This window comes from Ictalurus furcatus, chromosome 5, assembly GCF_023375685.1.
Source record: "Ictalurus furcatus strain D&B chromosome 5, Billie_1.0, whole genome shotgun sequence".
Lineage (NCBI taxonomy): Eukaryota > Metazoa > Chordata > Actinopteri > Siluriformes > Ictaluridae > Ictalurus > Ictalurus furcatus.
The window spans coordinates 20,477,631-20,497,219 of NC_071259.1; the positions used below are offsets into that span (position 1 = coordinate 20,477,631).

Consider the following 19,589-nt stretch of genomic DNA (forward strand, 5'->3'; position numbering starts at 1 on the left):
AAAAACCCAGAAACATTACCAACACTGCAAAAAAAAGTAATCTTAGCAAGTGAAAATATCTTGAATATAGTCAAATGTATCTAATATTTCTTATTGTAAGATTACAATTAACAAAATATAAGATCATTACACCTATAGTGTCCTCCACTAATATTGGCACCCGTAAATATGAGCAAAGAAGGCTGTGAAAAATTGTCTTTATTGTTTAACCTTTTGATCTTTTGTTTAAAAAACTTCATAAAAATACTCTGCCTTCATGGATATCAAACAATTGCAAACACAACAGGTTTATCAGAAAAAAATCTTTGTTAAATATAGGTGTGCAACAATTATTGAGGGGCCACTGGTGAATTTGGGGAAACCACTTGAAGAATTCATTGTGTTTAACTATTTCAATTGCTTTTGTTTGATTTGTTCATTGCAAACAGCTGAAAGTCTGTAAATTTTGACAATAAATCTGATTTGCAATGGGGGTTGAATAATTTTGATTGCAACTGTATCTGAGGTGGTCTGATCAGTTCTCTGAGGGCGCGCACTGATAGAGAAGTGTTTCCATTGGCTATAGCCTGTAGGTCAATCAGGAACATCAACATTGTGTAACCACATGATGTATATCCCCACCACGCTTATGTGCAGAACTCGCATTTCTGTGCAAGTTCCCACATTTCCAAAAAAATTTTAGCCAGTTTGACATGGAACGTCCCAACCAACACCCCCTCTTTTCCAGCCCTGTTGTTGATGATGTGAAACCTTCTTTTTAGTGCACGCAGTCTCATCATGCGGTCTTGCTTCCCCAGTGACCATTGAGTAATTTCTTCTGTCTACTAGAAGTTTGAAAAATTGTTTTGGTGCAAGACAATTCTGAATTTAGAGGGGCCAGAGGGGGGGACCAAGCTTGTTGACATGGAGGCATTGTCCCCCACACTGAATTCCTGCTTGTTACGGCCCTGTCTAAGGTAGGCTACACAGAGTAACCAGCTCAGGATTCAATTGGATTGATCTTTATAAAAAATGAGGGAGCCAGGAATAACAACACAAACAAGGTTGTTCAAAAAGGGTGTGGTATATTGTAACAGACAATTATATACATATAACTGTACAAATTAACCAAACCAGGTGTATCTTCAGGGTTGGCCAAGGCCAAAATAATAAACAAAAGAATTCTATTATTAGGTAGCTAGCTTACCTAAAAGGAAAAGAAAGAAAATACAAGGATACTTCCCTAACTACCTAAGCAAAAAAACAGAGACAAAAGGACCCTCTCCCAAAAGAAATGGCAGCAACACCCCTACTGCCAGTGAACCAAGTGAACATATATACAAGAGTGAAGAGAATGCACAATGACAGATATAGGGACAACCAAACTCAAAGTCCAAAAACCAGAATAGCAGTCAGAAAATAGCATACAAGCAGCACAACCAAACACAATCTCTAACCACCTCCAACATCCCACCCCATTCAAACTCCGTCTTCCTCTTTAAATATGGCCGCCGTTCAGTGAGGTCATCCGGGGAGGCGGGAAACTCTGGGAGGGAGTTTGGACCTGCACACAAAATATGTCACAGCACACAAAAACTTCCCATCCCAAGATAGCAGGTTGTAACATTGCTCCAAACACATGAACATAAAATCTGCCTGACATGACTTTTTTTGTGAGATCCCATGCCCAAAGTGCATCTCACAAGTAGAACCCTTTTTAGGAAGCTATGGACCTTAACTACACAAGGTGCCCTTGAAGGACCATTTTTTCTAAGAGTGGGTGTGAAATAGAACAGAGAGTTCTCTGAGGTTTTGGCAACAGACACTCAGGGTGGATTAGTCAAAATAGGAGGATGGATATAGAGAAAAGAATGTTAGTTATGTATTTAACTACAGTTCTATGAACACTTGATAACTTCCAGTGGTGGTGAGAATGACCTGTCATGAAGTGACTGTATAAGAATTTACACAAGTACCATTGTCATATAGCCATTGTTCCATGGAGCCTTCCTGCTGAGCTCCTGCTGATCTGGCACTGCTTCTGATTGAGAGAGAACCCTGGGGGTTAGCTGATATTTAGGGTTCTATTTCCCCTCTTCTAACAACAGTCAAAATGAACCAACCAACTCTGGACTGAGTGGAAAGGTGTTTGGAGATTACTGTCACATTTAAGTCATTGATGTTAACCCTGTAGAACCCCCTTTGGCATATAGCCTGTGACCTGGGATGCATCCCAAAACTTTAATTGTTGTCATAGGATATAACATCAAGGAATCAAGGAGGCCTCAGTTAGAATTTTTTTAAAAAGTACATAGAGGAATCAAGGCATGAGGAGATAGGAGGCTTCAAAATCAACACATGCTTCTTACAGAAAAGTAATTTTATTGTATTATGTAAGCAAACAGTACAAATGCTCCACCTCTCTCAGGAAAATCAAATTCCAATAAATGTCATAATCAAAAGAAATAATACACCATTAATGATATTAAATTAGTTAGAACCAATGGGCATAAATAAACCTTGGAAAAAAGTCCATTCAAATGTGCAAAACCAACCATACATAAAACCAACCACACATATGAGAAGCAATATTATAATTTTATATATGAAAAGAAGTGTTTAAATGTGCTAAAGTAATGTTTTCATTTATGTTTATTCTGTATTTGATCACAAGATATAGTTGTGTTTACCTATATGCAGATTCATTGTGCCATTTAGCCTACATCATCTCATCAATAAGTGAAAAAAAAAGTTAAAGGGGGAAAAAAGTCTTCAAATAAAGTCCTACAGTGTTTTTCATTATCAATTCAACTTGCCATTAAGTAGCTTTAGTTGCACAATTAAAATCCCCAAACTTCTTTTTTTTGTCCTTTAATGCTGCATCCAACTAGAAGTCGTAACTCGTAATTCCCGAGCTCTGACCAGTAAACACTAAACAAAACGTCCCCTCAACTTGAGGATTGTACTAGTTAACTTGGGGTAGTCTTTTCAATTACGAGTTCCTTCCCCGTTTACGGAGTGAAATCAAATCAACATGGCTGTGCACAGCATCAGAAACAAACTAGCACTCCTTACCTAACAAGTATTTTCTTCACTTGTTAAACCTATAGCACTGGTCATACAGTTCGCTGGTTGATGAGGAAAATATACACCACTCATCACAGTTAGCTGGCTAGCTTGGCTAGCTAACAAAAGACGGACATTTCGCCCCTATTTCATATGACGTTGTTACGATCTGCCAATTATGGGCCATTCTAAAACGCTTACAAGTCAAGTGGACTGCAGCTCAGCTGTATTGGGGGATATTGCAGTGATTGTTGTAATAAATCTAGGGAAATACAGTACAGCTGGGGCGACACCAGGTGGTGGCATAAGATAATACAACAAATCTTCATCCTTCAGATGTATAACTGCTAGCGTTGGTTTCAAGACAACCTTAGCCAAGACTGAGTCAAAACCAAGACCATCCATCCATCCATCCATCTTCTACCGCTTACTCCTTTTCAGGGTCACGGGGAACCTGGAGCCTATCCCAGGAAGCATCGGGCACAAGGCGGGGTACACCCTGGACAGGGTGCCAGTACATCGCAGGATTGGCAATTGGCAATTGCAGGGCACAATCACATACACACTCATTCATACACTACGGACACTTTAGACACGCCAATCAGCCTACCATGCATGGGAGGAAACCAGAGTACCCAGAGGAAACCCCCACAGCACAGGGAGAACATGCACACACATGACCCTGGTGGGACTTAAACCCCGGACCCTGGAGGTGTGAGGTGAACGTGCTAACCACTAAGCCCTCAAAACCAAGACCATGGTCAATAAAATCCAAGTCAAGAAGCTCGAGTGTGACAGGGAGGCAAGACCGATGTTGTGTCTGAAACCGCTCACTCTTTCACTCATTCACTGTTCCCTATATAGCAAATGACTTTGAGTCCATTATACGGGGAAGAAGTGAAGGAAAATGAATGAGCGAATTTGGATGCTGATAATGCCTCAGAGAGCACTCTGTCTTGGACATTAATGTTATTGTATCATAAAACAGTAAAGTTAATTTTCTCACTGTTCATTTGTCATGTATTTGTCATTGCATCAGTTGATAAAGAGAACAAAAACTGCTTGTCGTGTTTATTTACTATTAGGCTTATTTATTATATTTAATAAATATATTTATAATATTTAAAAAACACTACTGTCTATCACATTTATTTTATTTTATTAATTAAAAAGTCAATACATTCTTTTCTAATATGTATGTGAATGCGGTACTGTGACTGTGTTAACTAATATATGTGAACAATCATCCAAATTATCATTTGATGTGTAAGGTTGGTAATTTAAAAGTTAATTTAAATCACAAACTAAGTGGCTGAAAATAAATAGGCTACTGTGCCAATCAATCAATAATCTGTATCATTTTGCTTTGAAATATCTGGATACAGATGTATTTTAATTAATAAAATGTTACATTTACATTTGTTAAAGTTGCCGCCTCCGACCTTACTGTCCGCCATGTTTCTTTTTCTTTTGCGTTCTATCACCGTCTGGCGTTGGAGTATGGGAAATAGTGCGTTGGCGAGTGTACATCGGATGTACACTCGAAATCAGAGTGCATTGTGGGTATAAACAAGTGAACGAATGTAGAGAATGAAGTTGTTCGGTCAGAATTCGGACACCAATACAAAATGGCCGACAACCTATATGGTGTATCCTATATAGGAGATAGGGAACGGTTTTAGACACATCACTTGCCGAGATCAACACAACAAATGTCTGAGTCCATGTCAAGACCGAGACCAGACGCTCAGATGTGGTAGTTTGCTGGTTGTAGTATATTCCTAACCTGACATGAAACTTCTACTGAATTTTGTACAAGTGAGTACACAGGACATACATAGGTCATGTTAAGCATAGGCCATTCTTCAAGCAAGTGCTGCAGTGTAACAGTTTTATATCATAAAGCACACAGGTTAGGGAGCAGGTGTGAGGTAAATGAAATGAGTTTGCTAGTTATAGGAAAGATTCACTTTTTTCATAAAAATATATAGTACTGCACATGTAAAGGTTTGCAAATCAAAGCACATTTTCTTTGATTTAAGCACATAGCAGGTAAATTAAATGCATTAAAACTAGAATTGGTTTTGGCTCATACTACTTTCTGAGACCAAATACAGCTGTGCATTACAAGAACGTGTGCTATATTATTTGAAACATAAAAAGATTAAGTATTTGGAAATTTATAGGCGCTATATAACTCCACATCCTGAGAGTACTTGTTCATGGAAATGATGTTATGGTCTTGGTTGGTGTCGAAAAAGATTTTGAGTCTTCGTAGGTCGAGGCAAGACCGAGTAAAGTTTAGGATAATACCGAGAACATTTATTTGTCTTAAGACCAAAACAGGTGTTGTCGAAATAAAACGAATTAAACCGTGAGTGCACGAAAAACCCGCCCCCGACATGCTGTGCTCGTACCGCTGAGGTACTATGGAAAGCCCTAGGGCTCAAAACTAACATTTTTAACGACTTTTATCCGTAGAATGTTGTATTCCAGAAGTGAAAGGCATGTTTCATGACAATCCAGTTATATTTTGAAAAGGGTGTAACAGAACTTATGTTTGTTGCATTTTTAAATGTCTTTATTATCACAAACACTTACTGTTTTTTCTTTCAACAAATAATGTTATATATGTGAGAGAGTTTTAATTTTGAACATTGTAGACTTCTGTGTGTGCTCACTCACATGACTGTGATTTTCTAGGCTAAATATGCGGCCGTTCTCAAAAGACTCAATACCTGGACATATTGATCATATTTCTCTTTTTACCCCTTAATACAGTTTTTTTCTTTTTTTTTTTTTTTGTAGAAATGCAATTGTGTGATTTGGCCACAAGTTGAGCTGTTTAGAGCATCGGTTCTTAACCTGGGGGTCACGATCCAATGGGGGGTCACAAAGCGGTAGCAGGGGGGTTGTGGAAATTTTTTTTATTTTAAATGCTTGTACACAGAGGTTCACAGAGAAACCACTAGCGGATTTTTGGATATCCACACAAGTTTTTAGCTTTTATCTTTGTCTCAACACCACCTCCATCTTAGCAAATTTGTCCATCATAGCATGGGGAATGCATCCTGACAGCTGGGAATGGTACTATCAGATACTGTTCCCCCCTGTGCTCAATAAGAGGCTTTCAGTATCTGACAGTAACATTCTCAGCTGTCAGGATGCGTTCCCCCTGCTATGATGGACAAATTTGCTATGATGGAGGTGGTGTTAAGACAAAGATAAAAGCTAAAAACTTGTATGATTGTTTTAATCTTCAAATTCTTTTGACCCTTTCTCAGTAAATTGCAGTGAAAGTGTACTTGTTGGGACAGAAAACCATCAGATTTAGTTTACTCTAAACAGCTTAAATAAAGTGGACAGTGGAGCTTTCTTGTGGCATAACTGTATGGGGGGGACATATATGATCAATATGTCCAGGTATTGTGCCTTTTGAGAATGGTCACATATAAAGCCTAGAAAATCACAGTTATATAAGTGAGTACACATTTCTTCCAGAAGTCTACAATATTCAAAATGAAAACTCTCTCACAAATATAACATTATTTATTGAAAGAAATAACAGTAGGTGTTTGTGTTAATAAAGACATTAAAAATGCAACAAACATAAGTTCTATTACCCCATTTTCAAAATATAACTACACAGTCATGGCATATGACTCACTTCTGGAATACAATAGTCTACAGATAAAAGTCGTTAAAACGTTAGTTTTGAGCCTTGGGGCTTTCCATATTACCTCAGTAGTACGAGCACAGCATCTCGGGGGCGAGTTTTTGCTGGTAGATTATCTACAGTATAATTAAAAATCATCTGAACACATACCATAAACATTTCATTTTATCCTGATTAATTCCTCAGAAATAAATTGAATTATATTAACAGTCCACTACGACTCCACCTGGTTTGTAGACTGACTCGTCTAAACAGAAGCAAGATTTCACTAAAGTAATATATTTCACTAAACATAATACATGATTACTCTAAAATAATAATGCATAAAATAACAACCATACTAAATAATAATAATAATGTATTAAATAATTGACAACTACTACTACTACTACTACTACTACTAATAATAATAATAATTATTATTATTATTATTAGTAGTAGTAGTAGTAGTGACTATTATTATTATTATTATAAATAATATTATATAACCATATAAACTAATGGGTCAGACACGTCATTAGGCCACGCCCAGTCCCCCGCGCGTCTCCGTCACGCCACGATACGCTTGACGCGCAGGGTTCGTGTGGCTTTGCTGTCAGTCCTGTGAGCAATCAGAGCAAGATTTAGACAAAGTTTACTTGGATACTTTGTCAACGATTTTTAGCGCTCTCTTTCTGTCAGAAGTTCAACTCGAAGAGAATAAACAACAACAGAAGTGTGTTAATATCTATGTGTTAATATGATTGTACCTCTGAAAGGGCGACGCGTGTTAGCTTAGCTAGCTAGCAGCAGGCTACCATGTAAAAGGCAAATCGGATATTGTGGACCGAAGCAATGTGATGGTCAAGCAGAAAAATACTACTTAAACTATTCATTCTCTGGTCATGCGACCGCTACGTCTAGACAGCCGCTGCTTGGAAATAGTTGATATCTGCAGAAAACGAAAGTTGGTCACTCATCATTCGTCCTGGGAGCCTTAAACGACACCAAACACAGCAAGAACAGCAGGTAGGACTGCTGATGACTAACGACGTGGATGTTTGTGTTCTTCTGGCAAATTGGAAAATAAAATAAAACAAAACACAATCACTTTGGGCACCGTAATGACTAGTACGCTGTTTAGTTCAGGCTATAAATAACTTGGTTTAGTTTAGTAATCCTTGACACACTTAAGTTTTCGATCAGTATGGTTTGGACCATACAGCGCTAGCTGGGCAGCTAGCTGGCTAATGAACGTGTTATTTTTCTCTGCTTGTTTGCGGTTTCCTTCTGACAGACGCTTAGGAAACAATGTTAGCTAGTCCTGCTTTGTAGCTGAAAGTAGCTTAAGTGCACTAGAATAGCAAAGAAATAAACACATTTGGTCAAACTGCTGCCTTACAGAACTATATAAATAAATGTTTACGCGAATTTACAAAACTGCAAACTCAAAACGACTACAAAATCAGCACAACTAGCTAGTTAACGTAATTATACAATATAGCTTGCTCCTGAATGTAATTCTCACTAAGCTTTTGTGACTTTCAGTTTTGCTGGGTAAATACATTTTGGTGTTGATTTGTAGCTAGCATGTCTGTCCTTTCTTAAAGTCCACCCTCGCTGATTTCAGTGCAAACTGATACTGCTCTTTTGGCCGTGTTATTCTCAAGAACAGACCCCGTAGTTAAAGGGCCGCTTCTGTGTTTGGGACGCCTCATCATCTTCAGCAATAACAACAGTGTGGTAGCCGTGTCGCTGAATCTTTATTTTTAAACACTGTAGGAAGGGTTTGTGGCAGTAGTCGTAAAGAGCTTTAAAAAAAACAACAACAACGATTTGCACTTAATCCAGATAAGACATGGGAATAGGACTGCACAATATAATTTGTATAGAGTGTATGAACAAATGTCCTATTCTTCAGCGTTGCTTTAAATTTGAACATTATTTCCTATAGTTTACATAATACAGGCTTAACCCAGATATGCCAAGGTATGAACGTTTAAAATGGGGTTGATAATGCTGACAGAATAAGTAATGGATGTTATATAATGTATGTGTGTGTATGTATGTGTGTGTGTGTGTGTGTATATATATATATATATATATATATATATATATATATATATATATATATATATATATCTTTGCTACTGTTTATGATCATACCTACATCACATACACAGTTGAGCCTCTGGTATAATTAGCTTTTTTTTTTTACGCGTACACTAGCGTATGTGCACTAGGGCTGGGTATTGCGACCAATTTGGCAATTCAATTCTTATTTGTATGGTTACGATTCGATTATGATTAGTTATCAATATTTAATTAAAAATGTTAGTTTTGCATACATGGAATCCATGTTTTAATATAAATGCTGGTAACTGAAACCCTCCTACTTAGCTGTATTACTGAAATACACATTTACTTTAATAATAGGTCCCACACAGTTATGTTTAATTATGTTTTACTTTTGCTTTGAGTAACAAACATTGTAACAAGAAATCATAAATATGTGCATACAGTGCACATAAGGTAAGCACAAACTGCACATTACTGCAAAAAAGACATGCTTTCATGGAGGTGTTCATGTTTTGTTTTTTTGTTTTTTCCAGTTAGCATGTTGAACATGCCGAGGTGGCTAGTGACGTCATTACAACTTGCTAATTACCACTTTCAAGGCACAACGAACACAGCATATATCTCACCGGCCAAGAAATTGAATCTAGGGAGAAGCTGGACATTTCAATAAGACACTGACCCTAACTTACAGCTAAAATAACTCAAGAATGCCTTGCATGGTCCAGCCAATCTACTGACTTAAATCCCATAAAAAAAGTTATGGAGGATTTTGTAATTGCGAGTCAATTAGATGAACCCTCCTAACCTTGGGGAATTAAAGCTGATTTGCAAAGAAGAATGAGCCAAAATTGAACAACAATGCAGCAAAAAAACAATTAATTTTTATTGTAAAAACATCAAAGCTGTAATTGCCAACACCAACTATGCAACAAGTACTTTGTGGTGATATATATACAAAAAAGTATAGCTGGTGCAAAGCTGGTGTTGTTAATTACAGCTTCTCTATCAATTTTGTTTTTAAAAATATCTTTTTTTTTTTTTTTAAAAGGAGTATGTTAAATACATGCTTCTTTTTGGTTCATATTTACAGTATTAACAAACATGATGCAACATAAAAAAGACATATTAAAGGACAAAAACAAAAGTGTCCCAATACTTCCTGCCCTCACTGTATAGTATAGAAAAAAAAAAAAACTATTATTTTCAAAATATGAACCTTTACAGCTTATGTAGCATGTCCTAAGTTGCAGTTTTCCAGTCACACTCATTTATATAAATTATTTATCTTAAGACGATTGGACAAAGCAGCATGCATTTCTCCATGTGTCTCATCTGTTTAGAGTCCATGGCGTTAGTGAAAAGTGGTAGCTAGGAATGTTATAGTTTCACCGTATGATAACCTATGTTAGGCCTATAACTGACTACTGAAAGAATCTAACACTCTGTAGCCTATAACAAAAAAGTGCATTGACAAGAGTGCAAAAAATGGTTATATTCGGTTATATACGGCTGATTATATACGGGATATATACCGCTCATACGTACACCTCGCGGAGTATTATAGTAGATATAGTATAGTTAGATACGTTGTTAATGTTATGTTCCCTTAAATAAATACGTCTTTACCTGTTTCCATACTCTACTCCCTTACGTCTCGCGACGTGACAGAATACTCCGGAACAGAAACAAAACAAACGCACGTGTCCACAGTAAACAATGTCACGGTTGTCAACATCCGAAGAGCATGCGCGCGCCCCTTCATTGCGCCGAGCACGCTGCTGGAAGTGGGGGTCGTGAAATTCGCGCATCTCACTCTGGTTGCTAGGCTATTTGGCACGTCATCAAACACGTCATTGTTCGGTCAAATTTATTCAGCCGAACACTGAAAGTGCTTTTTTTTGCTATTTTCAGCCGAATAATTTCGGTTTCCGAACATTCGGTGCATCCCTACTAAAAATATTGCAATATTAATTGACTATATAAAAAAACGTTGGTGGTGACAGTTAAAGGAAATAAACGTTATGTTATGAAATCTTTGTAAAAAAGTCTATTTCTATATCATTGAAGATGTATACAAAAAAAAAACAATGTGTGCAGGGGATAAGCAATCTCCATATAAATCACAGAGATGAGTGTCTTCACATTGTATTCATGGTTGTCACACCAAAAAATTCCAAAATAACCACCTTATTTTAATGCAGTATTTTTCTTCACCTGGGCCCTGTGTTTCTTTGTATATGCACCAGTGTCCTTTACTTTTCCTTCCACTGTATAAGCGTATGGATAGAATGAGATAGATTAAAGTATGTGGGACAATAAATATTCTTAACTGTCAGTCTCGTCCTATCTATGTGTCTGTGTATTAATACACAGAGGAAATGATTTACGTGGATAACTGTGTGAAAACAGCAGCACAGCCAACGCTGCCACAGCATATATATGGCAATTGGTTTGATAACTATTTGATCATTCTTTTGCTTTTTTTTTTTAATGACAGATGCTCACACACACACACACACACACACACACACATTCTTGCCTCTGTAAGGGAAAATGCGTTATGACAGCAGCCACACAAGCCTAGAAAATAGAAATAGGGGTTGAAATACATTGTACAAGATACTATAAATAGGTCAAGCTTATTGATCAATTAATACAGCAACCAAACAGTCAGTATATCGGACCCGTACACTCACTGGATGGTATGATGTTGCACTTTCAGATTTTAGACAAGTCGAACAATGTGATAGCAGATTGACTTCTGATGTTCTGACTTGTACAGTCTCATACAGTGTATTATATCAATAAAGTATTGTACAAACTGTGTGTTATTTAATATATCAAATAACCAAAGTAAACATCAAGTACAGCTATATTAAATGCAAGACAAAACAACAACATAGTATGCGGCTAAACTCTGTGTGGTTTTGTCTAGTATTACATGCTTTAATAATCAAAGCATGTCCACATGTTCAGGCATGAGCTGAGTTCAGAGGCAATTAACACCCCCACTGAAGTACAAGCTCTCTTCACCGAGAAAGTAGTAGATGCTGTAAGTATTTTTACTTAATAGTTTCACTTTAAAAGTTATAATTGTGTCTGATGTGAGATGTTCTGCTTATCAGCTTATGCCACAGTACATATGATAAAATAAATTCTATATTCATTCCACATTTGCACATAGTAACAAAAAGCCATTTAATCAAAAGCATACCAAGATGAGTTTGGATATCGGGGTATTATTATTATTATTAGTTTTTAAGTACAACAAAGTTAAGACATCATAAATTTTGAGGGTGGAAAACGAACTGCTGCGCTGACTAAAAATGAAACAGTGAGAAGACTAGGTACAAGTGTATTCCCTTCATCCTTACAAAGGGTGATTTATGTGCTGTTTGTGTATGTGATTCTGTATTCCAGAAAACGTCAGTACTGTTAGTTATTCCGAAAACTAGTTTGACTGGTTACTGACAAGTCTGAACAGATGCTTTTACTATACATTTATTCTCTATGTACTGCTGTACAGGTTTCCGTACACAATAGGCTACAAACCTAAATACATTTCAATAAAATTGCCAGTATGTTTATTACTTAGGCACACATTCTTACATGACGCCCTAATAATCTTCTTATCAAAAATTCCATGGATTACATGGATCTCAATCTGGATTCAGCTTCCATTTTTCTCGTGACTACTCTGTGTTATTACTGTACTCTATATCTAGTGCTGGTTGGAAGTTAGTTGTGGAGCTATCACATTTCCATAACGGCATTGTGATAGTACAGGGCAAATCTACAGCTTAGCCACAGGTTCATTCATTTGGTTGTAATAATATAAATTATAACCTTAAATTCTTACACTCTCACTAAATATGTAAGTTTAGTTGAATTTTAATGAGCAGTTTCCATGGAGAGCATTTCACAGAGTTTTCATTTCATTTCTGAATAACAGGAGTTTTGTTAACAAACAGCAATGACAGGCTAGGCTGCGTAGCTCCTGATGGCTGTGAGTTCTGTGGTGAAATGCAGATTAACTGGACAGTCTTTATAAGCTGCACTGCTTCAGACGGTGGATTAATTAGAGAACCAAAGTATTTCAATGATTTGCCCAGAATCGAACAATAAGCTATTATTCCATATTTTCTTCAGAAAGGTTTGACATGGGGCCAAAGTTACCCCTGGCCAAAAAACACACTTCAGCATCTTGCACAAATAATAATGTATTTAAAAACCGGTACTTTTTTCCCCATAATTTTTTGACATGTTTTTCATTTAAGTGGAAAAATGTGTAGAAGGATGGGTCGGGGTCAAAAACAAGTTGGCAAGCTGCAGGTAACTGGAATTGTGTGACAAATAATTATACACTAAATATGTTAAAGCTTAAAGTAAAAGTTAAAGTACTTGAATCACACAATACCCTATAATAGTTTAAGTTAAAATGTTAATAAATCAAATAATTAATAACATCCTCTTCCTACAGTATTCAGAGCCATATGAATGTAAGAAACAAAAAATCTACAATTCTGCAGACTACAGAATTGTAGCTCCTCATTATCTTGGTTACTCCATCTCTGTTCTTTACTGAAACACCTAAAAAAAATCTAACAAAACTGGCACAGAAGCCTCAAACAGTGGTTATAAGTGATTTTATCTCATTCATAAAAACAAAAAAAATAGTAATATGTTTAGTTTTCTGGTCAGTGTAGAGTTGAATAATTCTTTAAAATACTGTAACTATAAAAATACTGTAATGGGGGGGGGGTTATTAACTGTTATTTACATTTTTTTTTATTTGCCAGTAGACACTATAGAGATTTGTACTTTGGTCATTTTCACAGCTCCAATACTACACAGACAAAATGGGCAATTCCATTAATTCCTAAAAACTCAATAGCAGAAAGTCTTTGGCCATTCTATGTGTTTCTCCCATGTCGTTGTTTTCACATTGCAAGTATTTAATTGTGAGATAATGGAGTGATGAAAGTGTTGTGACCGGCACCATTAAAAATAAATATGCTAATAACCTTTAATTAATTATTTTTTTTCAAAATAGGTTTGCAAACTAAATTGATTCCATGTTGTAACAATGCAAAATGTGGAAAAGGTCAAGGGAGGGAATTCTTATGCAGGCCACTGTATATACAGTATATTAATTATATAGTTTTATATATTAAACTGTCCTGTAATTCAGTCCATCTTTTGTGGGACAAAATAATATGCCAACATCGACTGTCTCATAACGTTATAATTTCTTAATTATATATCTTCTTATCAAATGAATAATATTATGTATTATATGCCGGTTAACGGCGGTCCCTTTCATTTCTCATCTCAACAGCAGGGTAGCCATAATAGCTGCATGATGGAGTGATGCAAACCTTAGCTGGCAGGCTGACGGAGAGCCATGGAGGCAGTCGAGCGAGAAGCTTCTACGGGAAAGAGTGGCTGTCTGACGGAGCTGACCGTCGTGCAGAGTGTTGTAGCTTTGGATGGGCTTACTGAAGATGAAGGGTCATCACAGCCTGACCTCAACTTTCCTCACATTACTGAGGACACAACCTGGTTAATGGTTCAGGAAGGAGAATCAACCTCCTCTGAGCTGCAGGAGCTCGGCTCTGCCTCGGGCGAGGAAGCTGAAAGTAAAGAGGCCGGGGACAATCCATGTGTTCAGAATGGGGTGGAAGCTGAAAAGGATAAACTACAGAACAACAGCAGTGCGGCTGTAACAACCAGCACATGTCCAGGTAAATAAGTGTCAGTTAAGTCAATTAGATAACAGCGAACCACGTGTTCTAAATAAAATTCTGTTTTGTTTACAAATTATTTCATTTATTTTCAGCAGTCCACTGTTATTCAAATATATTATATGAGAAAACATTCCCTATCGTTGCTTATAACAGTCCTTTGCAGTGACCAGGTTTAAATATTTAGAAAAAATCCCCCATTGGCCCTTATTTATCATGGCTACCTAATAATATTGGCTAAATATTGGCTACATCACTCTCCTTTCCACCAGTAGCTGGTGTGTTGTGGGCGTTCTGGCGCACTATGGCTGCCGTCGCATCATCCAGGTGGATGCTACACGCTGGTAGTGGTTTGAGGAGATTTCCCCCTTAATACAATGTAAAGAGCTTTGGGTGCCTAGAAAAGCACTATATAAATTGAAGGTATTATTATTATTACAAACGGGCTTTTTCCTACATGGCTGTGAGATTTGTAGTTTTTACAAATCTTTTCCTGTCATTTTTCTGCAGGGATAGCATTATGAATCAAAGTCTTAGTTTTGCATTATTCATTATTCTGGAATGTCTTTAGAACACCCAAACAGTTATGGAGTCACCACTTTGCTTCGGCATCAGTGTATTTCTCAACAATTGTATTAGTTTATATACTGAACTAAACAAACAAAAAAAATCAAATCTGGAGTCAGTATCCCATAGGAGTTTTTGCTACTGGTTGACAAGTGAATGCCTTATGGTCCTTTGCATACTGTAATCGCTTCTGTTTGCTGCTTTGTCAGAAAACTTTCTTAACACTCCACAAGACGCATTTGTTCTTTTAAGAGACAAAGCTTGACATAGTGCAAAATTACCTTGCCAGATGATTTCTTAGGAAAGCGCTTATTCACTGGCTGAAGGCCGCCTTTTTTTTGTGTGTGTGTGTGTGTAAATGCCTTTTGAAAACCCAGTCTGGATGGCTTACTTGGTTATTGCTCAGGCTACAACCTTAATATAAAACTGTCTGTCATAGTTAGCTATTTTCCACCACATGTTATCGCAGTAGTTGTCACCAACCAATACATCCATGTATGTTAAATCCATCTGCTACAACTGATTTGACTAACATAGTCCCTCCAGGACTGTGCGATCTCAGAAATAAACGCAAAATCAAGAAAACGACACGCTATTCACAGGAGCTGGCAATTTTTCTAAATTACTGCAAATTTTCTGCAGATTTTGGGCCAAGACGCGTGACATAATCATGTGACGTAATCATAACGCGCATTCAGCCAATGCCCCCTTTGATTCATGTGCGTCGAACATCTTTAAAGCGAAAAGGACTCCTTTACCAACAAATTTCACTGTGGTAGGTGGTAGAGCGGGTTGTCCACTAATCGTAGGGTTGGCGGTTCGATTCCCGGCCCACACGACTCCACATGCCACATGCCGAAGTGTCCTTGGGCAAGACACTGAACCCCAAGTTGCTCCCGATGGCAAGTTAGCACCTTGCATGGCAGCTCTGCTACCATTGGTGTGTGAGTGTGTGTGTGTGTGTGTGAATGGGTGAATGAGACACAGTGTAAAGCGCTTTGGATAAAAGCGCTATATAAGTGCACCATTTACCATTTGCCATTTACATGACCTCGATTATTTTTGCTGACCTTGATATTGCACATTGTGTTTACATGCGTGTTTGTTTACATAAGCATGAATGTCACCATCTCATGTTCGGTGAGTATGAGACGGACGCAAATTCATTTTAAGCGTTTTATTTGAGGCAGGCAGAGAAATCAAAATCAGTAAACAGAGCACAGGCACAGGTCAGGCGATCAGCGAACAGCAAAAGCAGGGATAATCCAAAATACACAAACGAGAAAACGAAACTAGATCAACACATGCTGAGGACTGAGGGCTTCTGCATGCAGTGCCTGTCGCGAGGGGGAGATTCATGACACACCAACATTTTTGGCATTCGCACTGCTTCTGTCCTCTCGTCTGCTCTATCCGAACTTTGACTATTCGTCAAACTTAAGATAATAATGCACATTCAAAAGCAAAAACCTTTTTTTTATTTTACAAATTTAAGATGTGTAGCAAGCACTAGCACTGATTCTAAATAAAACATACTGTTGAAAAAATGACACGCAAGATATTAACAATGCACTAACAATGATTTTTTAAGAAGAAAAATCTAGAACGAATAGCTCTAGCGTTTCGAATTATCCAGTCATAGTCAGTATGTTGGGGATTGAGCTGCTTAAGCTGAACAGTTTAATGAACACTGGGAAACTGAAGCACTTTACTAGGGTTAATGAACTCGCCCACACGCATCCTATACAAACATGAGATTAATCAGACATAAACGTAATATTACAACTTGCTTCTGCACAAAATGACCTGAATGCACAAGTGAACTTGAACTTAAGTAAGGCGCTAGGTAGAACGGTAAGTCACGTGGTGGATACACTCTTTCCGTAACTAAACCATGCACAATGAATATCTAAAGCATAAAGAATTAACAATATTTTATTATAATCATGTACTTTATTGTAATGTTATTATTTCAGGAGATCATCTTTTCACAACAAGGGCGGCTTTCACACATTTTTATTGCTGCATGTTTAAGTTAATATATAAAATGTGTGAATATTTGGTTTAATTTTTGCATTTTTTCATCAACTTAAATGCAGTTGAATAATATTCATTCAATGCCATTTTTGTCAGAGTAAAATTGACTAAAATTAATAAATATGAGGATGAAATATTGACTCAATGTAAAGGATATTTTCATCAGAAGACAAAAACTATGCTATTATATTATCCTTATATTGGTGGCATAAAATGGTCTTAAAAGGACAATAATATAGTTTATTGCAGTTATTTATAGGACAGTATATCATCCGGCCAGTTTCGAGCAGATGCAATTTTGCCAATTCAAGTAGTTGTCCACAAAAAAGCTCTGCAAATTTTGAAAAAAGCCGCAGCAGAATCAAGCAACTTGAAACTGTATATACTGTAGAATGGCTAGGTTTTGTACGTTTGTTCAAGCAAATAATGACTTATTGCTTAGATAGCATCAATATCTTTTGCATAGACTTTTCATAAACGCTCACACATTCCTATCAATATTCATAGTATTGCAACATTTCTTTTCTCATTGTGTGTCTCAGATCCGCTGCAGAGCTCCACTCTCTCATTGTCTGATCATTTAAAGTTGGGCCGAGATGAGTCCGAAGGTATGGGACTAAACATGGAGTGCAAGATATGTGGGGACAAAGCTTCAGGGTTCCACTACGGTGTACATGCTTGCGAAGGCTGCAAGGTACCTGCTTGATCTTTCTGCTACTCAAGTTTTAAGATTAGGGGTACGCATTCAATATGTGTTGAGTGTGTGAACACTTCCTGTTCTCTGATTTGGTTTCAACAAAGGATGTTAATGGAACAAAAGCTGAAAGCAACAAGGAATGTAAAAATCTCCTAAAATTTGTAAATCCTTTGAAGTTATTCGCAATTCCAATATATTTTCTTCTGTACTGCAACCAAACATTAACGGATAAGAAAAGAGTTAAGGTGCGTTCACACCAGCAAGCAGGAAAGCGACAGACGACCATTCATTTTCTATTTAAGTGCGTGAAAAGGAGCAGCGACGTCAGTGACAGCAGCAAGCAGCATGCGACATGCAAGCTGAGATGTTCTCAGCTTTCTGCAAATCAGATATCGCGCAGTATAGTGACAAATCTAAACTACTGGCTCAATTGATTCCTCGGAGCAATCATAGGGTGCCCGTGAAACATTTTTCATTCACCCCTTTCACAACTTTAGGTCCGACCTGCAATTAGTTTCTATTTACGGCTTGACTCAGGAAAAAATGGAAATCTTGTATCTGTTTTTTCATCTCATCCTGTCATATACTGTCTCTCATTAAATGCATGTAGAGACATTACGAAGAAAAATAAGGCTTTGAAGAAAGTAACAAAGATCATTGATGTCTCTGGGGAGTGTTTGTAGCTAGTACAGTACAGCTTGCACTACTAATGGCTAATACGAATACCATTACCAGTAGATTGTAATAATATTAATAATAGGTTATATCATATATCATAATCATAAGTATGTTTTAGGCAAGTATTGTAACAGAATAATTGTGTATATTTCCATATATTGTGCATTGACATGCATATAGCCTCCTCCAAATGTATTAGAACTGCAATGCAATTCTTTTTTTTTGGTATACGCTGAAGACATTTGGGTTTGAGGTCAAAGGATGAATATGAGACAATCTATCAAAATTTCTAGATGTGTTGGCTCTAGATATTTACATATTGATGTGTTGGTAGTGGTAGCTCAACAGTTAAGGCTCTGGCTTAAAGGTCGGGGGTTCAAGCCCCAACACCCAAGCTGCCACTGTTAGGCTTTTGAGCAAGGCCCTTAACCCAGGGGTACCGTAACATGGCTGACCCTGCGCTCTGACCCCAACTTTCTAACAAGCTGGTATAAGCAAAGAAAAGAATTTCACTATGCTGTTATGTATATGTGACAAATAAAGGTGTCTATTCGATTCTATGTGTTAAACAACTCCTTTGATGGCAGACCACCATTTTTTTTTGGTATTGCATTGTGTTTTAGGTAAAGTATTGGAACAGAGTCTTAAACAACAATTAATATTTGGTTAATACTTGTCCCTAGCTTGCAGTAACTGCCTCAAGCTGGTGACCCCACTGACATCATCAAAGTGTTGCATTCTTCATTTGTGTCGCTTTTCCTGGTTTGTACTGCAGTTTCTTTGAACTGTTGTTTGTTTTGGGGGTTTCTCCCTTCAGTCTCCTCTTCAGGGGGTGAAATGCATGCTCAACAGGGTTAAGGCCTGGTGATTGACTTGGCCAGTCTAAAACCTTCCACTTTTTTCCCCTGCCCATTTGATTCCATGCATTTCTCTGTAAATTGGCAGATAGAATGTTTGTATAGACTTCAGAATTCTCTCTGCTGCTACCATCATGAGTTACATCATCAATAAAGATTAGTGAGCCCATTCCAGAAGTAGCCATGCAAGCCCAAGCCATGACACTACCTTCACTGTGCTTGACTGGTGA

At 37.4% G+C, this 19,589-nt stretch overlaps 1 protein-coding gene across 2 annotated transcripts in view; it reads left to right on the plus strand.

The window, feature by feature from the left end:
- The first annotated feature begins 7,271 nt into the window (after window positions 1-7,271).
- ppardb (peroxisome proliferator-activated receptor delta b) overlaps window positions 7,272-19,589 on the plus strand; it is a 21,026-nt gene continuing 8,708 nt past the window's right edge. Inside the window, exons 1-4 of one of the 2 annotated variants that reach the window (XM_053625119.1) lie at window positions 7,272-7,729; window positions 11,756-11,831; window positions 14,118-14,523; window positions 17,670-17,821. In XM_053625119.1, the coding sequence (XP_053481094.1) occupies window positions 14,184-14,523; window positions 17,670-17,821 (492 nt within the window). In that variant the 5' untranslated portion in view covers window positions 7,272-7,729; window positions 11,756-11,831; window positions 14,118-14,183. The remainder of the gene's footprint in view (window positions 7,730-11,755; window positions 11,832-14,117; window positions 14,524-17,669; window positions 17,822-19,589) is intronic. The other variant, XM_053625118.1, reaches the window with a different exon arrangement.